Below are 27132 nucleotides of genomic sequence, written 5' to 3'. Positions count from 1 at the left end.
TACATCCATAAATTGTGATGCATGCTGATGGACTCTAACATCAAATTCAGAAGAAAATAAAAGGTTTCTCATTTCCAAAAGTGTTTGTGTTTGAATTCAGGGTGAATACAGATTGTGCAAATTTTTAACTCCTCAGAGCAAATGATGCAAAACACATTCAATCTGCATAAAACATGCTTGGCAATTTATTTAATATCCTAGTAGACAAATTCAATGTGGACACATTCAAGAATGTAACAAATACGGATTATGAACATTGAGGTCACAACTTTTCGAGATTTGATTGACAAAAGAAAGCAAAACAATCATTTTCAAAGAATCCCACAAATACTTATAAACAGAATATGTACAATACATACAAAATCGACATAAAAGAAACGATTGTAAAACATCTTTTAAAAAGGTTGTAAACAAGTTCTGTAACAGACCTTGTCTGAGACGAGAGGTATATTGATTTTACAGGTAGCTCTGTGAATGTCAAAACTCTCCCTACTGCATGTAAACTAATAACCAATATTCATATTTGCCCTTATCACAATATTCATATAACAACTGTGGTGCATCATATAACAAAAGCATGATAAACTGATTTATCCAAATCCATACTCATGAGAATAAAAATTCAGAATATGCACAGAATTCTGAATAATTTATAAACATTGAGGACATATTTGAAGTCCTAACAGTAAATTATTTGAGAATCCTCTTTTATGGTGCACAAATTAACCAAGACGACTCTATGAGATTTTTTTAAGGCCAAAGCTTTTTTAATTGATTTTGCTCAATACAAGCTAACATGTTCAATCAGATTCCCAAAAGTTTTGGTAAAACCAAATATTAAACATGAAGCTTAATCATGCCTTACATATTATTAAAATCATGCAGTTCACAATCATTTAAAGTAAACAGACTAAATTAATTAAAACATTAAAACAAATACCCCATCTCACCTTTGAACTCTAGTATTGTGATGATGCAGATGTGAGTGGCTCTTACACATGGTAGCTTAAAGCAACAACATTAGAAACAAAAATAGAAATGCAGTATTAAGCTTTTCCAACTCTTGTTACCTTAAGGCTTGAAGTTTCACCTCGTTATTAAATCAAACATGTAAAAGTGTTATAAGACTAGTGAAAATTACACCAAATTGAAGGAGGGAATTGAGAACTTGTAAAAGTGAAAATATTAGGACCATGGAAATAATTAAACACTGAAAGTGGACTGTGGACAAGTGTACAAACAGTACCCCGAAAAAACAAACAAACATAAGAGGGGGAAATAATACTGATTTGCTTTGATCTCTGACTCCAGTAAAATTATCATGTGCATAACGCCCTGAAGGAATCAAATCAGATCTGAGAGATCTAAGTGTGAGCTGCCAAAATGAACAAAGTCAGAATAACTACATTTTCTAAAGTTTGCTTGGAAAGTTTTATACAACAGACATCCCTGATCAATCATTTTAACAGTCTAGAAAACTGAAGAAAAAAAAAAATCTGTAGAAAATTGCTTCCATATCAAATGATGCTTCATCACAAAATGTTTGAGGGAACATGCAGGCAGCTAATCGTCATTGCTTCATCATCTATTTTGTAGAAGAGCTCTCCATTTTGCTAGTTTAGAAAGAGATTGCTCGGCTTTTAGCAAATTCAGGTGAGCAGCTGTTTAGTTTTCTCCATTATTCAATTTTGTTAGGAATGCTTTAACGCACAAAAGATACAAAACACTTTCAAACACTCAATATCATATTTGCATATGCTGCTTGATTTAAAGTTGCCCAAAAAAAATCAGAAATTCCTGAGATAAATCTGAGAACCAGATAGCATAAAATGAATATAAAAAGAAGGTATTGTTCAAAATGAAATTATTTAGCATAATATACAGCATGTATGAGAACAAATCCATATGCACACACAAACAAAAACACATCATGATGCACCATGAACATAACAACAGAACAGTCCCCTAAAGTAGCGACAAACAAAACTTTACACTGGCAAAAAAAAGTAACATTTGAACACAAAACAAATTCTCATGATAACAGATAAAAATGCAGTTTACCGGACTCAGTTTCTCTCAGGCAGCTCTTCTGTCGTACACTTCTCTGTCATTTCCTGGCAGAAATCAGTCGTCACACTTGAGCTGCCCACGTGGGAAGGTTCTGACCTCTCAGAGGTGACAGTGTCTTGGGGCGGCACAGTCTCTCTGTCCACTCTTAGGTGTGAGTGTGGTGGTTCGGCTATGGCCTGGCAGCCAGTTAAGCCTGGGGACAACACCACGCTGTTGTGTGAGGTGAGAGTGACGTCTATACTGGTGGGATTGGGAGATATTCTAAGGTCTGTACCGGTTGGACTGGATGAAACTGGGTCTGGGTGTAGATTATACAGAGACCGAGACTGTCCTGGACTCCATTGTTCTTCCCTGCAGACCTCCTGAGACAAAAAGGAGAAGTTTTCCCACAGCTCCCCCATGCAGGTCTTCAACTGGCTGCGTTCAGTTAGGAGCTTCTGTCTCTCGCAGACCTAATGGAGGAGAAACAGATGCAATAATGAAGGTGGTATAGAAAAATCGACATTCTTGTGGAGAGTGCAAGCAAACACTCTAAGGTTGTTGGTCGCAGCCTACCAGTTTGTGAATCTCGCGTTCCAGGTTCTGGATGCAGTCCAGCTTTCTTTTCCTGCAGCGCTGAGCTGCGATGCGGTTTTTATTGCGGCGTCTCATGCTGTGGATGAAGTCTAGCTGATCTGAGGTCAGCGTATGCATCTTAATCATCAGCTGAAAGTCATTGCGTGGAAGCTCTGTGATATGGTCTATTGAGAAAGGCAGTTTCACCTGCAAGTGTACAGCACATTATAGTTAAGATGTATTTATTACAGTGTGCAACATCGTATACTGGAAGAAACATAAAATAAACAAATTACAAAATAAATGTAATATATATATATATTTGGCAAATTTGACGCTTCCTTCACAGAAAATATGGTGCTTTACCACTAGATGACACTGCCGTCTAACTTGTATGAAATGTTTTATTTGCATTCAGAGCACTGATAATAATAAAGGTAATAAACTGATAATAAACTAGAAAACTAAACTCAGGAAACTCAAATATAAACCAAAAGTTTAAGAAGAAAAGATTAGAATATGAACAACTTAATTTTCTGTAAGACATATTCAGTAATATATATATATATATATATAATTCTTGATAGAATCATATAAAAAATGCTTTGTAATGATAAAATTATTCCATATCAGATCAGTCATTCTGTCTAAATGTTTAATCTTACGCAAAGGTTCACTACCATTTAAGATTAACAATGATTACTTTTATTCAGCAAGCATACTCTAAAGTGAGAGTAAAGATGTTACAAAATATTTATTTTCCAAATAAATGCTGTTCTTTTGAACTTTCTATTCAACAAAGAATCCAGATAATATATTAAGCAGTTAAACTGTTTTCAACATTGATGATAATAATAATTTCTGAAGGATCATGTGACACTGAAGACTAGAGTAACGGCTGCTGAAAATTCAGCTTTGCCATCACAGGATTAAATAATATCTTAAAAGATATTAAAATAGATAACAGTTATTTAAAATAGTTATGTTTCATAATATTACTGATTTTACTGTATTCTTGTTTTTTTACTGTATTTATTCCATGAAATGCAATGATTAATTCATATATAAATTTCCTTTCAGACAAGGTCTACATTCTGTTCTTTAACATGTGCTGAAGGATTTTAGGTGGGTTGGTAATATGTGCTTGTGATAAGCTACACATTATGGTTCAATTACAAATTGTGCACATAGAACGACTGAATTCTCATTTCTAGGCAATGACAAAGATGAAACCTGACTTAAAACTCTGCCGAGCGAGTTGGTCATAGTGATCACCATGACGAATACTCCCTCTCTCTGCTGTGACCTTGTGCCACTGCTCAGTCTGTGTAAAATGGAGGTCTATATTTAACCGCTCTACTACAGAGAGCTCTGTAATAAGGCTAGAATGACAGATTAGGCTTCCAGCAGCACAGGCACGTTTTCTCCTCTCCTTCTCTCTGAAGTCAGGTCGTTTCTGGGAGAAGGCACTCACACAGTGAAGTAGGGCTCATCTGTTAGCCAGTGAGGTGAAGCGGCCCATCATCAAATGGGAGCCTGGGGGCCGCTGCCCCACTTCTGTCTGGGGACCTGCAGCTGGGAGCTTTAAACTCAGGCAGAGTGAAGGGCACAATAAAGACGGCTATAGAAAGATTGTTTCTACAGAGATTTCTACACTATATTGGGCTCAAATTTTGTCATAAGCTATTTTTTCTTTCATTTGTGACTAATAAAAAAAATAGCATGGTATTACCATGGTGCTTTGGAGATATACTATTGTATACTTAGAAGTACCATCTAAATACCATTTTTTGTCATCACATGTTTATTAACTAGTTAACATTTATCATTACTGACAATCATCATAAACAGTTTGCCTAGTTTTCCAGTTACCTAAATCAATATCTAAAAACACCTGAAACTAGATAAACGTACTTAAAGGGATAGTTCACCCAAAAATTCTGTCAATATTTACTCACCCTCATGTAATTCCAAACTTGTATGAGTTTCAATAGTATGGGAAGTTCCCTAAAAATACTACAGTATTTTATATATTTTTTTTACTATGGAACCTCCCATACTATGGAAGTCAATGAGGATCAGAAACTGTTTTGTGTACCACATTCTTCTTTCGTGTTCTACAATGGGGACTAGAAACTGGAAGAAAGAAATCCATACAGGCTTAGAACAAATCGAGAGTGACAATTTTCATTTTTGGGTGAGCTATCACTTTAAGAAGCAGAACTCCATAAGATATTAAGACTTGTTTTCAGAGAATGTATCTTTAATAAGAGTACATTTTAACCTACTTGCAGATTTTTTTCATTTTTAAAGTACAAACAAGTTTAAAAATGTTTTTAAAATATGCCACTGCAGCAAGAGAGAATATATTTATATTCAAGATGCAATCTATGAAAACAAGTCTTATCATCTTATGCTTGTTGCTTCAAGTCAGTTTATCTTGTTATATATATATATATACATATTTGGAAAACAAATAAAGACTAATTAAAAAACAATTAAAAAGTCATGTTTGCAGTGAATTAGCCTACATGTAATGTTTATGTTTACCAGGCAATGCAGCAACTTGACACATCAACACAGAACTGATGTTTGGTCATAGGTGTGCGTATATCACCTATTTTACAGTAGTTTAGAAGGAAGCTAATTCAATCATATTGTAGAAGCTATCAGTTTCATAATGCTGCTGTGAAATATCTGGGTTTTTATGCAGCTGCCTTCAAAACTCTAAGAATCTCACAAAAAAAAAAGCTTCATCTTTGTAGTCACTTGAATACTGACAACAACTGACTCAATTGGGTCATCAAAAATCAAACGACTAAACGAGACCGCAAATTATCATACACAGATTCTTGAACTGGCAATGTGTCAGTGTTGTCAGGAGAAGGAACAATTATGTCATTGGGACCTTAGGAACAAGAACGGCTCAGAGCTTATTGCCATGGCAACCCTCCAGCGTTTGCCAAGTTGCTGCAGCTTGATTCTCAATCTCAGAAGCTCAGGAATCGAATGTGGGAATGTTTTGTAATTATTATATTTTTCATAATTATTTATGGGGATTTTGCATTTTAATAGGATCAAGAGCTTGATTTGAACAGCATGTGTGCTAACCACTGCAATAGGGCTGCACTATTTAGGCGAAATAAAAATTAACTTGTGATTATTCTGATAAAAATTGTGATCACGATATAAAGTCTGATTTTTGTTTTTAAAAAACGCTCCAGGTTTGTTGTACTTGTCTGTAGGGATGCACAATTTGGCAAAAATAAATAAAGAAATTGATAAATAAATAAACCAATATAACAGTAATAAATATTCAACAAAATAAGAAAAATTACTTTTGCAATATTTCACTGGATATAAAAAAATTCAGTATTAAAGAAAAATAGAATAGTGTTATTTTACATTACAACTGTAAAATAAAATTACTAATAATATTTTTTGCTGTCTCAGTTTCTTCATTTTCAAATGTTCAAAACACTGAGCATTGATTTTTGGTGGGAAAAACACAGGGAGCCCTATAAAAGCCCTAAAAGCAACTGCTTTGTTAAGTTCTTCTCATTACAAGTTTGGGAAGGTGGTTGGCGGATGGTAGGTTACCAAATGCACATTTAAGCGACCGAATGAAGCTGCTGTACAAAACACTGGATTATGAGCTTCTCACGTGTAAATGAACACAGTGCCATGCTACCATTTGAAACATGCAGCTCTTATATTTATGTGATTAAATCACAGCCTTTGTGATTTGATAATCGCACTAAGCCATATCTCAATTTCAGCTTTACACTTTAAGTTTTAATTTCCACTTTGTTATTTATTTGGAACACAGAATGTGCAACGTGTATTCCAAATAATCCTAAATCTTAGTGCAACTATTATTTCCAAATACAGACCAAAACTAATATTTCCAAACATACACCAACCTCTTGACTGTGCTCTTTGGTGGGAAAGGATTCGCTATCTCCATCAGAAAAAGATCCAGATTCGTCACTGGAATTAGTGTCGTAGGACTTCTCGCACTTAATCTTTGGTGGCCCCGACATGCTATGCTCCTGGTGTTCAAGGGCCAGGCATCGAGCCATGGTGGAACAAGGAGAGGTAGAGAGCTCAAACTGGGGCAGGCTGGAAGGAGATCCTCCACTGCCATCCTCAGCGTAGGAGTAGGAAGAGCAAGAGCTGGAGGTTCTGATGTGGCTCTCGGCACGAGACGAACGGGGACACATTTTAATAGGCACCGGACAGCTGCTCTTTGGCTGGCGGCGGTAGGGCAATGCGGGCTCTTGAGAGACAGAAGTTGGGGACAGTGCTTGGCAGCAGGGGAATGACCGGCTAGAACCTGCCCATAAGTCATCTGGGGTCTCCTGCCCCAAACAGCTCTCACCCGGATAAGAGTGCGTGGGTGCCGCCAGATGGTAGGGGGCTCGAGAGGAGAAGATGACACTTCTTCTGTCGCTCTCCTGTTCAGATTCTTGGGAACAGATCATCTCAAAGGAAAGTGACTTGAGGGACACGCCATCGGTTAATTTCTCAGCCTTCTTTGAGGATGTCACTCCAAGTCCCCCAACGAAGGCCTGATAGTCTTTTTGGAAGTCATTTGGAGCAACTTGTCGTTCTTGAAGGGGAGAGGTTCTGCTGGCGAGTTGCAGATCAGCGCTAAGACAATGATCCGAAGACGTGACTTCCTTTTTATCAAGGGAGCGCAGGCACACTGGTGAACGTTTGTGCACAGGCAATTCAATGGGTGTTGAACTAAGTTGTCTTCCTTCAAACTCCATTTCCATCTCATTCCCTTTACCCCTGACCAGACCATCCTGCTCCAACTCTGACAAGTCTAGTGGCACACAGTCTTCCCCACTTGCTGGTTCTGCTTTAACCTGGGAAAAATTAAGGCCCTGGGCATCGCTGCTGGCGACAGTATCCTGCAGGGAGCCGTGTAAGCTTGAGGTACTGCTGTGTGAGGAGCTGGTTGCGTTGTGCTTAGCAAGAACCTGATGGTACTTTCTATATTTGGGATAATGAGGGATGTCAAAAGCTGCAGGTTGGTCTGATTGATGCAGGTTGTTGGTGACTTTTAATTGCTCATTTTCAGGGTGCAGGCTTGATCTGAACAGTGGTGGTTTGGAATCACTCAACCGCACATTTGCGTCCTCTGACCCATTATCGTGATGCTTCTGAACCAGGGTCTGAGGTGAAGGGGGATTCTGGCTGGTGTGCATGCCAGCAACCTCACTTTTCATCTGGGCCTGTAGGAAGCGGAAGCAGGAGTCTTCGAGGTTGTGCATTCCCAGGAATTCTGCACAACATATAACATCCTGGATGTTGTCCCTGTTGAGTAGCAGCTTGGCTGTGTAAGCAAACTGCAACAGTGGGGCAAAGCCTTTCTCCGTGATCTAAAAAAAGAAAACAAATCAAGCTGACATTTCAGGGTCACCAGTGGTATTTTAATCAAATTAAAGTGGCACTTTTGTGATGTTTTATTTGTTTCCCCAAATACCACTTATATTGTTACTCAAGGTTTCCATTCATTTTCTACCTCCTTTATGATAATTCCAAAAGGCTGTTTACTACTGTAGCTTTAAGATTTAAGTAATAGTGATGCACTGATATTTCTAATTAATGCTAGACATTAAAATTTGATACTACTTTGTCTAAATGCATAAAAAAGAACAAAAAATAAAAATAAAAGAATTGAAACATAAATGAACGTAGTTATTATAACATTAATGTACAGTTAGATATTTGCTAACGATTACATTTAACAGTGTTATTAGATTATTCACATTTTTAAAGATTAAGTGAGTGTTAGATAATGACAAAGGTCACTTAAATGTAAAAAGGGGAGAAGGGAGCATACAGAAATTAAATCTATATCGACTGATATATAGACACACACAACCGTTCAAACGTTTGGGGTCAGTAAGAAGTTAAATAGTTTTTGAAAGAAGTCTTTTATGCTCACCAAGGCTGCATTTATTTGATCAACAATACAGTAAAATTATTGTGAAATATTACAATTTAAAATAATTGTTTTCTAATTTAATATATTTTAAAATGCAATTCATTCCAGTGATGGCAAAGCTTAATTTTCAGCCAATTTTACTCCAGTCTTCAGTATCACATGATCCTTCAGAAATCATTCTAATATTATGATTTGGTGCTCGAAGCATTTCTCATAATCATTCATGTTGAGAACATTTATGCTGCTTAATATTTTTGTGGAAACTGTGACCACAAATGACTGAGAATAATCAGATCATCCTCAAATCACATTTAAAAATCATAACTGTGTCTATGCTACAAAAAGTATCTGAGCTTCCTATCAAGGTCTTACAAGGCTTTATGTCAAGTAATAAAATGAAGTGAACTGCATAGTGTCAGGAACAAAAATAAACCACCCCTTTCATCACTTTCAATCACTCTATCGCTCTCACAGGTATCCATGAATGCTCGGGGCAGCGCAACCACATCAAGAACATCATCTTTAAAATAGAACGTCATTCTGCTGAAAATACAGCTCCCCCAGACATTCAGTCAGTCCTCCCAGAGCTGCAGCAGCTGCTGCCTGCAGAAGCATGTCTTTATGGAAGCCAAGCACCATATGAGACTCCTTTAATGTTATAACCAGCAATCCTAATGAGGGCAGCAGGCAGGGACGCATGTACACACACACACACACACACACACACACACACACACAAAGCAGAAAGCAAAGACTCCACACTATAAAGCAATAGGGAAGCAGCTCAGCACGGCTCTGAGGAGAGAATGAGATATGAAGCCAATTTCCCGGACATTACAGAATACAATTTGACATTAAGTGTTTTGAAGATGAACGATAATTAATATATAAGCAGAGGCAAATGGGGGCCTTCTGACATATCTGGGATATTATATATAGTAATATCAATTACAAAATAAACTATATATTTGAATTTATTTTAAAATGTAACTTATTCCTGTAATGACAAAGCTGAATTTTCAGCAGCCATTACTAAAGTCTTCAGTGTCACATGACGATCCTTCAGAAATCATTCTAATATGCTGATTTGGTGCTTAAGAAACATTTTTATTATCAATGCAGTGCTGCTTAATATTTTTGTGAAAATATACCAGATTCTTTGATGATAGAAAGATCAAAAGAACAGCATTTATTTGAAATATACTTTGTAACATTATACATGTCAAAATCTTAATCTTAAAAATATGCTGATTTGGTGTTTAGGAAACATTTCTTCTTACTATTAATGTTAAAAAGGGTTCTGCTGCTCAATAATTTAGGAAAACCATAATACATTTTTTAAAAATAATTTCCTTATAAAGTTGAAATCTTTTGAAACATTACAATTTTCTTTACAAATGTCTTTTTTGAACAAGTCATTGTTTCCTTGCTGAATAAAAGTATTAACACCCAACTTTTGAATGGTAGTGTATATTACACACTACTACACTACAGAAATTTCAAGACATTTTCAAACGTTATTCATTTCCAAGACTATTTCAGACATTTGAACATTTTTAAATTTACACAATATTTTTCATGACTGTGGAACTGTACACAACATTCACTCTAAATGCAATCATAAATACTCCAAAACATAAAATGCATTGTCTGTTGAAATGACATCTTTTAATTTTCAAGGCAGGCATAGTTATCTCTGCAACAAATCATCTGATTAATTGCCTTATCAAAAAAAAAAAAAAAGTAGTCCTGAAACTGACAAATAAAATGAATGAAAAAAGAAATGAAAATAAAGATGTTTATATGCAGTAATCTTCAAAAGTGCAAGGATTTCATAGATCTCATAGTTAAACTTATCTAGCACAGTTGGGATTTTTGTGAGGTTTTCAGTGCAGGTCATTCAGGTGTATCCTTGCAGGCTGTTAGTGTTAATGTATGCTGAATCTGTACCTCTGCCAAATGAGGACACTCACCTTCTGTGGCAGGTTGATGACCGGCTCATGTTCCGTCTGGCCCCTGAGCAGTAGGGAGAAATACTGGCTACAAGCTGCCAGCACTGCCCTGTGGGCACGGATCTCCCTCCCCTCCACCAGCACTGTCACATCACACAGGACGTCCTGCTTCCGCTGTTCATTCAGGCACAGGAGGATGTTGGCACAATGCACCGTCGACTCATAGACATACATGGGAGCTTCAGGCTTCTCCTCCGTAGACATTCCTTGCTCAGAGCCTGTGGATAAAAGTGACATGACATGACTGCTCCATATTATTAAAGTTTAAAAAAAAAAAAAAGTATAACATTTTTTGCACATGTGAAAGCTAGAAAAAAAAACATACATGTTATCCATCTCAATGGCAGTTCTTCGAAACCAATAATGGACAACTGCACAATTGCTGATGCAATCGCACAGATGTCTCAATTTGAGCTGATGGGCAATTAGCAGCATGTGTCAGCTTCAAAAGTGGACTAATAATTAGGACTTTGATATTTGAATTTCCAAAATGACACTAGTGGAATTTCAAAGAGGCTGTAGTCGCACAAAAACAGCAAATGTTTTAGCATGTCAAGGGTAATGGTCTCAAAAATAAAGAATATGTCAAACAAGCCCACTGAAGCTCACATTCAGGGCAGTTGCTACATATAGAAAGCCAAAAATGTGTTGCCAGCCATAAAAAAAAAATGTGAATGTATAATAGTATGGGTAGAGATCTCAAGGGAGTCTAACGATGGCTCTGCATGACCATAATAATGGCAATAGAATATGAGCCTATTTTGCAAGACCAGGTTGCAATAGTGGTAGCCTCTGTTGCACTATTCCTGCTGTTCCCATTTTTAAAAAGACAAAAATAAGTTTCGTACACACCAACGTGAAGTCAAACATCTTCTGTGGTCTCCCAAATAATCAGATCCAAATATCACACAGGGAATTTGATTTATGGGATATTTTGAAGTGTAGAAATTAAATAACAACTTAAATGTCTTAATCGTCATTTTTGATCAATTTAATGCATCCTTGCTGTACAAGTATGTATGTCTAAAAAAAAAAAAATCTTAGAATGGTAACACCTTTAGAATGGTAGTGTACATATAATACTTATATAATACTGAATACAATTTTCAGTATGATAATTATACTTTTTGATGTTGGTCAGAAACCAAATTGAAACAAAAAAATTTAATTGTAAACAAGACAAATATTTAAACAGAGGACAAATGTTGCATTAGCTAAAATTGTTAGCAAACTAATCCACAGAATAAATTAAGACGGCAGATTAATAAAATTATCTAGATTAATATTGTGATATTAGGACATTGATTGTTTTCTATTTTTCTAAGCAGACGTTAATCTACAAATAAGACAATATAAAAACTGCAGTGTGTGTGTGTGTGTATGTGTGTGTATATATATACACACACACAGAATATAATTTTAATATTAGTGATTATATGGTGAGCATAAACCTTTTGATTTTAGCTAAATATGTTAGCAAATTATATATATAAATAAATATTCCATATAATAAACACAAGAATATTTTTCTAAGCAGAAATCAACAAATAAGATAATACAATAACACAAATAACCATATTTATTTGATAAGTGGTACTATTTATAGTCTGTCAGTCATTACTAGGGTTGGGTATCGTTTATTTTTTATCGATACCGGTGCCAAATCGATACTTTTAAAACGGTTCTGGTGCCTAAACGGTGCCTGAACCAATACTTATTAAAAAATAAATAAATAAATAAAAATTCCCCAAAAAATGGCCATTGATGTCATCAAACACATGATGTCTGTTTCATTCATATTGGACGCCAGAGGGCGCCCTCGCACGGAAAATCCACATATCCAGTCACAGAAGAAGCAGAACTCATGACCCCCAAGGAAATCCCTTATGTGGACAAAGGCATCGCTATTATAGCTGTAACTGAGTAAACAGAACATATAAATGTTTTGAATGATAAAACAAAGACAATAAACACTCGACTGCAACAATATAGTTTATTGGTGTTATTCAAGCCATCTCTGGTATTTTCATAACAATTAAGTATATTTATAATCCATTGCTAATCGATGTATTCTTTTTAAAGTAGCCTATGGAACATATTTTCAGCCTCATTCTGTAACAAGAAGCCACATCAGATCACAAAAGGAAGCATTTGACTGGTGTTGTGGAGTAAAAAGGCTATAATGTTCTCTTTTGTTGGACAACAAGTTTAGAAACGTGAATACAAGGGAGGTTTAGCTTTAGGCATTTTAATTTAAGCATGTTTAGCTTAGTTAACGGAAGGCTACCTGCTGCCATCAGAGCAAGTGTAATTACTGCATTCACTCGCTCCTCGGATGCTCTCATTTCCCGAGTTGTGCTTTTAAGTCGGAATGTGAAAACAACATGGACACTATCGTTACTACAAAGATGTGTTGGCTTTGTATTATTAGAGCTTTCCGACTTGAGTTCACGTGCATTTTCTCAGTCGGGAAATTATTATTTTGCACGTGCTTGATGATGCTTATTACGTCCGTTTCGTTGAACCAGAGGACAAATATTTCAATCGATCGCTCAGGCATGGCAATGGCAGGGAAATGAGGCACCGAAATCTGCATTCTGATTCGGTTCTAGTACATACCGGTGCCAAATTGGTACCGGGCTTCTGTCCCCAACCCTAGTCATTACTTCATAATAAATTTCTTGAGGATGACAGAAAACCTGATCCAGATTTATTTTGCATTAATGATTGGTTGACTGTGCATTATCCCTCACATATATTTCTACTCTATTATCACACTTTATTATGTTCATTCCTAGAGGCAGTGAAAAGCTGAAAGGAGGAACTAGTAAGGGGGATATTCCAATTATTTTGAACCAGTCTAGTGAAGATTAGCTGTTGAATAGCAATTGCTCACTCTAACAAACGGCATTTCAGCATCTTGGCTTTGGTTATCTTAGCATCAGCTTGTGAATCATTAACACATCTCCCATAAAGCACATTCAGAGCCCCTCACACTAACAGAGAAATGTCTGATAGCAGCTGTCACACGCTTGCTCTACCCACACTAATGAGATATCACCAGTATGTCAATTCATTCAGAGATGTCGCTCTGAAAAGGAAAAATACTATGCAAATAAACAGAGGGAATTACAGCATGTTTCATCATCAACACTGATGGCATGACTATGTCAGACAACCATGACCATAATGCAGATGAGCATCGTTACAATGGTGCTCGAAGTATTGTGTATTGTGAGTGTTGCACAAGGCGCAGTACAATGAAAAGGGTTATCAAAAGACAAATTACTCTGAGAAAAGTGATCCACTAAAAACTCATTCAAGTGCAAAACTAGGCTTAACCGGTCGCTGTGGAAACAAACATGCTACAGAACTATAGCCTATTCTGTTTCTGCTCCTCCAGGACTGAATGGAAATATAATATATAATTAGAAAGCATTTGTTAAAATGCCCACAATGTTGACCAACCCTGCAAGTCTCCCTAATTTATGAAGCCCCTAATTCCCCGACCTAGATCCACTGCCAACAGCAATATCAATATGGCTTTATATGCAGGAGTAATAATTCCTTTGATGGAAAAGAGACTGTAATAATGAGCATGTACACACTCTAGGAACAAACTGTAATCAGATAAACTGCATATATATATAAAATGTATAATTCTGGATAATTAAGCTTAATTTATTACAAACAGATTTCAGCACAATTTTTTGGGCACAAATTTTTTTTTTTTTCAATTTTACATTTTCTGAAGAAAATGCGAGTAGCACAAAACAGATATAACAGGTTAATGTTCAATACTAAAAGGGATTGTTCACCCAAAAATGGAAATTCTGTTATCATTTAGGCTACTCACCCTCAAGTTGTTTCAAACCTGTATGAATTTCTTTCTTCTGTTGAACATTAAAGCAGATATTTTGAAGAATGTTGGAGTTGCTGGTCCACACGGGTTTCGATCGTATGGAAAAAATGCTATGGAAGTCAGTGGGGTTTGGTTACATTCTTCAAAAATCTTTTTTAATGTTCAACAGAAGCAAAAAACTCATACAGGAAAGACTTAGTTGAGGGTGATGACAGAATTTTCATTTTTGAGTGAGGTATCCCTTTAAGGTTTATTCAGAGAGCAGTTGTAATAGTGATTTTTGCTTTAGTGTTTCCATTTAAACTCAACAAAAATTCAGTTCAAGAAAAGAAGTCCATTAGATCCCACATGGACAAACATTAAATAACTGATTACACAGCACAAATGTGGTGACCCCATTTTCCACACAATCACCAAGACATTAATTAAAAAGTACATATAATTCAAGGCCTCCTACTTCAGGGGGTAATATGGCCGTTATGACCACCAAGAGAAGCCTGGCCTAATTTCATACTGACCTGATTACAGCAGCTCTTCTTTCAGTTCCAACCACTGAAGAGCTTTCTGAGAATCGCAGTATGCTGTATTTTAAAAGAAGCTGAAGTGAGATGGTTTAACATGCTAAAAAGGAGAAACTATTAGACAATAACTTAAATAATATGATAAAATGTTTTTAGTTTTTTTTTTTTTAGAGACTTTTATCCAAAGCAACTTACTATACAACTTGACCAATGAACAAAGAAAGAAAGAAAGAATAGAAAATAAATACAGGAATATATGACTTGATAAAAAAAAAAAAAAATCATTTTCATTTTTCATCACTAATTAAAAAATAATTTCAATTTAGTCCTAAACTGATTTTTTATTATGTTTGCCTTTATTAATTATTTTCTGTATTTATTTTAACTTTATCTTTATTCTTTAATTTATTTTATATTTTTGTATATTTATGCATTTATTTACTTATGCATTAAATGTTATATTTATTTATTTATGCAGGTTTAGTTCTCCATAAGAGTGTTTGTATAGAATGAACATTAAAATTTCAGAATATATACAAATATATGTATGTATAAACGAATATATGCATGCACAAATGTCTCCAATAAAAGGTTCTGTCAGGACCACTATCGTCAAAGACGATTGACTATTAGCATACAGTTTGGATTTGCGGTATGGTTCTGTTCTGGGCAAGAACTCCCTGCGCATCCATGCAGCCTAGCATGGATGAGAGTAGCGATAACCCCCCCCCAGGGTAAACAGAACAGAACCAACATAAATGTATTGCAGATATCGTTAAAGTTCAATAATGTTATGTACACATTTTAGAATTAGTCTGATTCAAAGGAGAATCAGAAGGCTGAATCCTGACTGACAGAGGAGGAGTTGGGGATGGAGGAGGGTAATTAGCTATTGAGCAATGTGAAAACTGCTGATAATACTGAGGGACCTTATATATGAATGCTTAGATAGGTGTCGTATTCCCATAGGTTGATGGGGATCAGCTGAGAGTCAGCTGATGCGAGCTTGACTAACGTGACCTGCCAGAACTAACGCTACATTAGATATAAATTCAGAGATTTTAATTGTTACACTCTCTCTTGCGCGCTCTCTCTCTATAATTATTATATAATAACGTAGATATAAAATGTATTATAATTAAGTATATAATAACATAGAACAAGTTTTCAGAGTACCTGCCACTTTTCAGTTACCAGCTCGATTTGTTAACCATGACACCACACCACTATAACTGTCATTGACCTACACATGAACTCTATGCCTGTCTGTTGCTCTCTGGTTGTGAGAACATTTGATGAATCATTGCGCATATCCTCGTAAAATATATATGCTAACCGCTATCTGCAGATTCCATGAGCTCACACTTTATGTTGCGGGACGTGGCAGGCTGCTGGAGCTGCGATCCAGTGCTGCCTGATGCTTTAAGCCTGCAGGTCAGGAGAGAAAACCACACACAACTAAACAGAATGACACAACACACCTCAGATAAGCACTCATCTTGGGGGGATTTTCCAGCAGGAAAGTCAACTATGACATCATTAGTTTCAACAATTAACTATTGTGCTCAAAATAAGGTTAGCTGTCTCTCTTTCAGAGGGTCACTGTCATATTCACATGCCAGTATAAAGGATTTGAACAAATGGTGTTTGAAAGAATGGATTTCTTTGAAAAATGCAAGCTATTTTTTGGTACTCCGTGGGAAATGTCCCACAATAAATTCAGATCTAGCCTGCTTCAGTTCCCTATGCAATATGGAAACAGAATGCCAATGTCCTTCAGGAGTAAATGCACTTGTGCCAGTTTATTTAGTTCTACAAATTACTGTTGCTTATTCAAAGGAAATCAGATGTTAGCTAAACAGCTGAAATACCACTACTCAAGTCAATCAGGGCATTCCTAAGTTGGCTTTGCAATGTAAAGATAGGGGGTGACTCCATGCCAGAGTATTTTGGGCATTGGTTGCTGAAACAGAGCTTGAATGAATCATGGTTTCCCAGACTGAAGTGAGAAGTGACTCATAACTGTCTTTAATATGGGCAGAGGCAACCGTGAAAAAAAAAACACAGCAAGCAGGCTATAAATACACAAAGAAGCTCGCAATGAGCTGGATAAACATACTTCAGTACAAGCAGTACATAATACAATCAGCAGATGGTCATGAGCGAGTCATTAAAAACATAGATCATGGATTATTTAGACTAAAGTCACAAGAGACTGTGTGCATTAATTTGCCACAAGTAAGGGGTACATTAGATTAAATGGTTGTGACAATGTTTTCTTGCTCACCAAGGCTGCATTTATTTGATCAACAGTAAAAGCAGAAATATTATGAAATATAATTATATTTTATTATTACAATACAAAATAACTGTTTTCTATTTGAACATATTTTAAAATGTAATTTATTCCTCTAACGCCATTACTCCAGTCTTCAGTGTCACATGATCCTTCAGAAATCATTTTATGCTGATTTCTTTCTCTTTTTTTTCCATTTTATGCTGATTTGTTGCTCAAGATACTTTTTTTTTCAGGATTCTTTGATTAACAGAAAATAACAGCATTTATTTGACAAAGAAATGTTTTGTAACATTATAAATGTAAATACCATCATTTTGTCTTTTGATCCATTCAATGATTAAAAAAAGTATTAATACTTAAACGAATAAAAGTAATAATTTCTTAAAAAAAAAAAAAAAAGTTATCTTAATGACCCTAAACTTTTGATTGTTTTTTTTTGGACAAGAAAACTGATAAAAAATGAATGCTGAAGCAATAGATTTAATGTAATTAAATTAATTTGTTTTGCTATTGAAGTTTAAATTGAAGACACTATTTAAATATCTTGTCTTATGCTCCCATAATCACAAATCGTGAGACATTGCAAAAATATTCTAATGAATCGGCCCTTAAGAAACTAGCAAAATACACAAAAAGACATTAATACATTGAAATATTGCCTACTTTTATTTTGCCATCAGCACAGATCAGCTTCTGAAGTGAGGAGATTAAAAAGCTGAACTTTTTTCTCATTGCCTTTTGTAACTTATCTACACTATTAGTAATGCCTGACAGCACAAAAAAACTAGAACAGTCCCGATATAATCAACAAAGCTGCCTACACTGTGTGCGCTTTGCAGTTTGGCTTCACACTGTTGTGGTCTATACAGCTTTCTTGATTAAAACTGGAGCATGCAAGTTTTGTCACGTCATGTCTCTCATGTACAGTGTAGATGAGGTGTCAGCATGACCAAGGTCTGGACATCCTTTCTAAACAGATGGTAATTGAGGCCAGCATGGGAGGCAGTAACCATCTGAGGGTGACTGATGGTTCAGGCAGCAGGTTGCACCTGATTTTCTCCCGATACAGTAAAATATCTTGAATTTCAAATGAATATCACACAAGAACCATGGGCTCAAATAGCTTGGAAGAAATGATTAACATAATCAACTAGGAAACACTGAAAAGCTTTGAAGATTTCATTCTGCTATCTGCTGTGATCTCATAAACCGATTGCAAAACATCAAAAAGAAGGAATGCAAAAAAAAGCAAATGCTGAAAGGTTTGTGCACTTATTAAAATTTCATCATGCTACAAATTTGATGAAGAACATAAACACAAATTTGAAGACAATTTACTACTTTTTATCCATGTAAGACAACCTAGACATGAACGAAGGCATGTCAAGACAACAATCTGTTGAGAAATGCTAAAGAACATCTATGAAACATTTATTTTTGTGGTAAGATCTCTTTCTGTACTAATGAATGACATTTGACAAGGTAGAAATGTTCCCAAGTATAATACCGTAACCATGTTAGTGTCCTAAAAATCTATTGACTCCTGATGTATTTCCTTTTTTGCTTTGACGGCTAATTAGGCAAAACTGGTTGATTAATTAAGGCCTTGATTTATGAAAAATTCCCTGTTACAATTACAATTCCTGACACAGTCTTGCTTTTCAGGACTCAATTATGCTCCTTAAACTGCGGAAAACAATATTACAATGACATTTAGAATCACCGCCCTGAAGTTGAGCTGAAGTTCACTGTTGTCATTTCAATAGATCTTTCCTAAAATAAGCACAGGTATTTCAATCCACTGGGAATGACCTTTCTTTCCTGTCACTCCATTTTCTAGGATGACGTCTACACCTCTCTTATTTCAGCTGAACCACTGACATCATTACTGACAGCAACAAAAGAGGTAAAAAAAATTCAGTGAAATCTAGGATATTCATGATCACATTACCCATTATGAAATGGATAATTCCAGCCCTGGTTGATGATTATGAATAGCTCACCTAAAAATTTAAATTTGCTATAAATTTACTCACCTTCAGGCTATCCAAAATGTAGATGCATGGATTTGTTCCTTCATCAGAACAGAATTGGAGAAATTTAGCATTACATCATTTGCACACCAATGAATCCTCTGCAGTGAATGGGTGCCGTCAGAATAAGAGTCCAAACAGCTGATAAAAACATCACAACAATCCACACAACTCCAGTCCATCAATTAACATCTTGTGAAGAGAAAAACTGTTTGTATTAAACAAATATGTAATAATCAAAAACACAGGTCCTCTCCATCCATAATATTGCTTTCACTAGTGGAAAAAGTTGTCTTGTCTGAATCAAGAGAGAAACCTGCACAGATCAAGCACCGCGCTTACAAGCAAAAACAGCCAAAGACAGATCTAAACAGATATGTCACTGGATTTTGATGTGAGTGGACAACAAGTAATGGACTTTTTTCACTAGAGGAATGATAGATTATTTTTCACTATAGATGATAGATTATGGACCAGAAACAATGTTTCAAATATAAAACATCTTGATGGATTGGTTTCTTACAAACACACAGCATTTTACTTTACAAGACATTAACTGATGGACTGGAGTCGTGTGGATTACTTTTTTTTTTTTTTTTAAGCTCATTCTGATTTGACGGCACCCATTCAATGCAGAGGATCCACTGGTGAGCAAGTGATGTAATGCTATTCATCAGAATCTGTTCTGATGAAGAAACAAACTAATTTACATCTTGGATGGCCTGAGGGTAGGGCTGAGCAATTAATCGCATGCGATTGTCATGTGCATCTCGTCAGTAAAGCCGGTCCCGTGATTAGTAGTAAATCTCCATCACCTGCTTTCAGATTGAGCGGCATTCACTACACGGAGCCGTAGTTCACTGACAATTAGGCAATATTGCGTTCATAATCGCAGATGAATCGCATTCGATTATGAACGCGATATCGCCTAGCTTGTCAGTGAACTATGGCTCTGTGTATTAAATGCCACTCAATCTGAAAGCAGGTGATGGCGATTTACTACTAATCACGGGACCGGCTTTACTGACGAGATGCGCATGACAATCGTAAATTTTCAACATATTTTCATTTTTGGGTGAACTACTCCTTTAACAATGTACTTTAGCTGTGACTACATTCACACTACTGCATCTTGTACCTTAACTGAACTACTATGAAAACTAGAAATAACGGCATGAACCGCACATGTTATAGAGAGCGTGACCAAAGAGTTTATCAGGGTTAAATGTAACCCACATGTCATACTGAAACTCCTACAGATTTACTGCTTACTACGCAGCTGGTTTCCTGCATTCATATTCAGCTGTGTTACTTTTACCCAAGTCAGCTGATGACCTACTTCAAACAGAGGATAAGAGTCACAGCTCCTCTTTCATCTGTCCGTCAAAGCAGAAGATTCTGGTAAAATACAAAAACCGCAGCGGTAAGCATCGTGACACTTATATTCAAAGGAATAAGTGAGACGAGATGGGGGTGTAGCTGGAGATTTGTGCGAGCTACTTCAGCGTGAATGCATCTTGAGGCTATACATTTGGATCTGCAGCCTGAAGCTGCAATGGCTGAGATATGCATAATTTCATAAAATGCATGGTAACATATATTATACATATGGAAATTTTTATTGTCAATTATGCAAAAATGCACAGTCTTGAAACGTGATTCTAGCAGCTTCATCCTGCACTACTAAAATGTAACTCATACTATATAAATACATTAATGAATATTTATAAACTCCACTCCACTATACCATTCAATATTAAATTATATATATATATATATATATGCTGCGGATGAACAAACTTCTGTATTTTGTATCAATGAAATATCAAAAATTTTCTCCATTTCTTTTATTTTTAAAGACAAATGTAGCAAATATTATGATTGTATACATATATATATATATATATATATATATATATATATATATGGTCTTGGGATTCTTTTTTGCCAAATATGCAAAATGTCTTGTAAAGAAATGTTACTCTAGCAACTTCATCCCGCACTACTAAAATGTCACTCTGGTACTATATTAATACATTAATGAATATATATGAATATTTATAAACTCCACTCCACTACATCACTCAGTATTAAACATTGTAAAAAATATATTTATATACTGGAGATTAACACACTGTATTTTATATCATTTAAATATCCAAATTTTGAGTTGTTTTTTTTATTTATTTATTTTTATTTTTAAAAACAAATGTAGCAAATAATATACTTTTTTTTTCTACAGAAAAAAATGCCTTACCCCCACCCCGAGACCCCCCAAAACCAGCCACCATTATTGAATAAATATTTTTCTTTATTTGTTTGACACTTGTTTCTACATAACTAATTAAGCAATAAATAAATACAAATATATATATTTTTTTAAAGAACAATATGTGTGTGTGTGTGTGTGTATATGTATACATGTATGTAGGCCTATGTACGTGAGCAGGTGACATTTTAATGGTTCAGGATACAACAACATTTCCTTTATCAGTCTGTCCTGTGTAATTTAAATAAAAAATGTCCTTCACCACTAAGGAAATCTTTTAATAGCCCCATTAGCCGTGTTTGTATTATCTTGGATTGTGTCAATGTCCCTGACTAACTCTACTCTAGCTGTCCAACAGGAAGTGAACCAGTACTCAATGGGTTCATCAAGTCCACATAGTTAATAAATGACCGCTGTGGCCAAGTGCATTCCAGCTCTGTTTCTCTCACCCTTTGGCCCATCTGTGGGCTTTAGATGCATTATATCATAACCTGATACTTCATTATTAGCTTTAATCATAATATGTTTGGGTACAGAGGGGGCAAAGAAATGACTTAGCAATATGTTGGTGAAAAATCATACCCACAGTCAGCCGAACTGATACTAAATGAGCAAAAACAAAACTCTGAACATATCAGTCAGTGATTTGATGTTGCAGAGATTGAATACAATTGACATGCACATACACCAGTGCAGTCTTTGGGTTTATTAGTGTTTGTAGCAAGCAACACTGTTATTAATGCTCATACTTACTTATTGCATTAATGTGAACTTCATGCTACAGACATGAATTACACCTCAAATCATGATTGAGGAAAGGGTCATAATTTATTTTCAAAGTGATTGGAATCAAACTTCTCAAAGACTTACATTGAAAGCGGGCGTTTTTGTATTGGGGCAGTGACCAAATCTAGCAACCACATCCTGTACACTAAAAAAATGCTATGATTTTTTTTTGTCTAAAAATATGCTGATGATGATCTGTGCACAGAGAAGCCCCTACCGTACACTGACAAATATTTCAGCTTCTACTGCTGAACCCTATTAAGGTCACATATATGGTGACTCAAGCACTTCATGACACAGAACTGGAATTCAGTTTACTTTATCAAACTAATTCATTACAGAAGCAGTTTTCAGCCAATGAAGAAACATCTGTTGTGTTGCAAACACAAGCAGAAGACAAATAACATCTGTTTCTCAACCAGCGATAAGCGACAAACCCATAACTGCTGACAAAACAGGTGCTTTTATCTGAAGAACAAACTACTGTTACATGACTAAGGAGATGTTTCTGCACAGTCAATAATAAAGACGAACCATTGATTAGTCACTGGCCATAGAGGCATATAACGATTAACCGCGAGCCGGTTGAAAATCGATTCAAATATGTGACGATTCAAATCGGTTGAGATGCTAAACAAATCACGATTCATTTAGAGGTAGGAGTTTATATGAATGTATGTCTGAAGGGAACTGACTGTCTTTAGAAAAGTTTAGATGGTATTTTTTATTTTTATCTTGCCTCTGTATAATGCATATTAATTTTAAAGTGCAGTGCTGCTTTGTTTACAGCCGAAACCAAGGAAACGCTTTAAGCGCCACCTGCTGGCAGAGAGTGAATCTGAGTCTCATTCAGCTCGTCTGCCGTTTCTGTTTCATGCAGTTATTTTTGTATGTATAGTTTCACAAATCTGATATTTTTATTTATAGTTTCACAAAACTGAAGTCAAACCATTCTGTTTTTGCTTCAAATTTCGAAATTATACAATCTAATTTGGATTAAAAACTGCTCGTGTTGCATATATGCAGCATCTTTGTTTGGATCATGATTAAAATGCAGTAGTTGCCTCTAATTTTACATGGAAAGAGCACAGACAAAGCCTTATTTTGTTTATATGAAGAGATTTCTTTTATTTGTGTTATTTATTTGATTTGGGGCATGTTTTAAAATTTCTATTTAGTTTTGTTATTTACATTATATTTAAATTTAGTCATTTAGCAGACACTTTTATCCAAAACGACTTACAAATGAGGACAATAGAAGCAATCAAAACCAACAAAAGAGCAATAATATGCAAGTGCTATATTAGTATATTATTATAGTCTTATATTTCAATTTCACAAAGAAACGTGCAGCATTTTGTCCAAGCAAAAATAAAAGGACACATTTAATTTATAATTTGTCTTAAATCTCATTTTGTTAAAAAAAACGTGTGAATCGAATTGAATCATGAAATCAAAATCGTGATTCGAATCGAATCGTGAGTTGAGTGAATCGTTACATCCATCTAAACACTTTTTGGAGTATAAAATCAGGATGAACAATAAAACAGATCCAAGTCCTAAGCCAAATCTTTTACTGTTATAAAGATCCTGAGAGCACTGAACATCAGTAATTGGTAATGCAGTGCAGTTAAACCTCATTATCACATTAAGACCAAGATGTCTCATGATATTACCACACTAAGGTCACAGCTCGAAATAAAGTTGCAGGTAAGACATTCAAAAGTGTCAAAGAAAGAGCAAATTTAAGATGAAAGGTAAAGGTGGATTTTCTATCCATAATCAATCTGAAAATGTCCAGAATCAGATAAGAATTTCTACGATGAGCACAGGAAATTAGCTACTCTATATGCTGCACCACAAAGACCTGTGAACATCTCATCTCACAGGATGTAAACCACAAACAACTCATCCACCCATTAACCATATCTTTACCCTTCCTGCTTAACCAAAACGCATCAAATCTGGGTCTGTGGTATGCAACTGGTTTCATAAACAGTAATGGAATAGATAGGATAAAGATGATATTTCATAAGATATTCTAAAGCATAAGTGTTTTTAAACGGGTGCAGTTCAAAATATAGTAATAAGAAAGCAACAAACACAAGTTAAAATTGGCAGGCTGACAGTAAAGATTCACAATGCCACCAACCAATGCCCTCTCGCACTTCTTCTTCCATTACAACATAGTGCTGCAATTCCTCTACTTCTTTTTTAAGTATGTTTCAACATCCCTACTTTGAAACAAATAAAAAAAAAAAATTGAACAATCAAGTCTATTATTTCTTGATTGCAACTGGTTTCATAAACAGTAATGGAATAGATAGGATAAAGATGATATTTCATAAGATATTCTAAAGCATAAGTGTTTTTAAACGGGTGCAGTTCAAAATATAGTAATAAGAAAGCAACAAACACAAGTTAAAATTGGCAGGCTGACAGTAAAGATTCACAATGCCACCAACCAATGCCCTCTCGCACTTCTTCTTTCATTACAACATAGTGCTGCAATTCCTCTACTTCTTTTTTAAGTATGTTTCAACATCCCTACTTTGAAACAAATAAAAAAAAAATTTGAACAATCAAGTCTATTATTTCTTGATTTATGTTTTGATTGTACCAAAGGCTTGGTTATCTGTTGACCATTACCAGCTTTACTTCCTCCAAAGTCATCACACACCTAACTTTTATACAAGTTATTATTCTATATAGTTTAAGTTTAGATATGTTAGTACACCAAGCTAACTACATGAAAATGAGAAGCATGTCCTTGGTAATTAACTGAAATAAAACAAGTTTAGGTTTATACACACACACACCCATATACATACACACACATATACATACATACATACATACATACATACATATATATATATATATTATACATTTAAATTTTTATATTTTACTTTGGTTAATGTTAATTTTATTTCAAGTAAAGAGTTTTTATGTTTGTTTTTAACAACTATAACAACCCTGGGATGAACTTTTCTTTTTTCATTTTGCCTTTGCATGGCTATACTGTACTAACTAGAAGATAGATAGATATATAGATAGATAGATAGACGTTTGAGAGGGATGAACACACACAGTATTACACACAAAGGCATGAAACATTGTCTTGCTGAATCACTGCTTCCCATTGTCTCAGTCAGAGTGCATCCGGTCCAGCCCATAATTGTACCTGACATCTACAGACTAGTACCAGTGACTATATGCAGCACGAACCTGCAGACCTAAAAACGTCAGTGCAGCTCCTCTGACTGACTGTACATCCAAAACCGTTGATGTAAGCTTTCTGTCTGTGCCGAGACATTGCCTCTTCTGCGCAAGGCATACATGGACCACAAACAACTTACTCTTAACAACAAGACGCTCACAACAAAACACACATAAACTGTAACAGCACCACAGGCGGCTTGGTCACTCACCTAAACTTTCACTCGTTCCCGCACGAAGATATTCTGCAAGACGCTTTCACATGGTCTCTTTCTTCGCGTTTCGCTAACAGCTGGAGGAGCGCGCACGGTTGTTCTTTTCTTTAAAGCCGGAGGAACGGTGTGTTCAATCTCCGACTGCGTTGAGTTACATTCGAGACCGCGTGCTTTTGCTCTTTGCTCTTCGCTGATTGTGGCATTTCCAGCACGCGCCTCCTCTAATTGCTACATTGTTGACATTGGGGCGATGACGTCATGGCGATGCGCCCATAGTAAAAGAGGGAAAGAAATAGCACGAGCCATTCTGCGTTTTCACAAAGTTGTGAATCTAACGAACTAACATCTTCACACCTGCAAATTAATCACTCTTTGAAGTGTATAAGCGGATCGGAGAATAACGTGCTAATGGTTTCATAGATAATGGGGTTTTGACACCTCATGCAGCATTGACTTAAACCCTCATTTTATTTTTTAATAAATTATGTACTATAATTTTAACTTCTTTTGGCTATTTTTAAATATTAACTTAATAAATTAATTGAAAATTAATTAAATTTATTATCCATTTAAATTCCTTTTCCACCTTTTGCAAGAAAGAAAGCCTCCAGCAACCTATTGTAAGGTTTTCATGTAAATAATGGTTTGTAGTATATTAAATTATTCATTAAGTTTAATTTACTTATTTTCCTGTATAAATTAATTATAAATTAATTGCATTAATTTTATTAAAACTCATTTAAATCAATTCATTTGAATCCCTTTTCCGCCTTTTGCAAGAAAGCAAAACTGTCGCAGTAACCTATTGCAAGTTATTCAAGTTACTAATAATTTTAATTGTGTTGTTTATTAAATTAATTCTAATTTTGAATCATTTAATTCTATTTAAATTTAATTTAAATAATTTAATTGCATGAATTTTATTAAAACCTTGTGCAAGAAAGTAAAACTGTAGCAGTAACCTACAGTATATTGTAAGTTATTCATGTTTTAAAACATGAATTTAAAAAAAGCCTGATCAATTTATATTATGTGTTGGACCACATGCACTCAGTCTGGGACAATAAGCAATATCTAATCGGTTTTATCTAATAACCTTTATTATTATTATTATTTTTAACTTCAAAAAACATGAATTACTTTTTTATTTTATTTACTTTTATTCCCTTTTTTTTAAAGTGCAATAATAACAGTAGCAAATTCTGAAAAATGGATTGCAACCACATTTCAGGTTATTCGAACACATTAAAACGGGATAAATCAGGAAAAAACTGATCCAATTTTATAGTGGTTGTATGTATATTTAGATTAGAGCAAGGCCAGAGTAAGCAT

General features: G+C 35.3%; 1 protein-coding gene across 1 annotated transcript; it reads right to left on the bottom strand.

The window, feature by feature from the left end:
- Positions 1-89: 89 nt before the first annotated feature.
- bach2a (BTB and CNC homology 1, basic leucine zipper transcription factor 2a) lies at positions 90-25994 on the bottom strand. The gene is made up of 5 exons (XM_016476842.1): positions 25798-25994; positions 10558-10814; positions 6549-8015; positions 2626-2832; positions 90-2522 (listed from the first exon to the last, which is right to left on the bottom strand). Exons 2-5 carry the CDS (start codon positions 10798-10800, stop codon positions 2067-2069), a joined length of 2373 nt encoding a protein of 790 aa, XP_016332328.1. The 5' UTR covers positions 10801-10814; positions 25798-25994; the 3' UTR covers positions 90-2066.
- Between the last annotated feature and the right edge of the window lie 1138 nt (positions 25995-27132).

This window comes from Sinocyclocheilus anshuiensis, unplaced genomic scaffold (genome assembly GCF_001515605.1).
Source record: "Sinocyclocheilus anshuiensis isolate Anshui unplaced genomic scaffold, SAMN03320099.WGS_v1.1 scaffold869, whole genome shotgun sequence".
Lineage (NCBI taxonomy): Eukaryota > Metazoa > Chordata > Actinopteri > Cypriniformes > Cyprinidae > Sinocyclocheilus > Sinocyclocheilus anshuiensis.
This window is presented reverse-complemented; position numbering and strand designations above follow the sequence as displayed.

Excerpts from the sequence above, each read along its gene's own strand:
- bach2a (XM_016476842.1), bottom strand. The coding sequence starts at position 10,800 with ATGTCTACGGAGGAGAAGCCTGAAGCTCCCATGTATGTCTATGAGTCG. Across the intron at positions 8,016-10,557 it reads TCATCAACCTGCCACAGAAG|ATCACGGAGAAAGGCTTTGC; the intron begins GTGAGTGTCCTC and ends TTCTTTTTTTAG. Across the intron at positions 2,833-6,548 it reads CCAAAGAGCACAGTCAAGAG|GTGAAACTGCCTTTCTCAAT; the intron begins GTTGGTGTATGT and ends GTACACTTGCAG.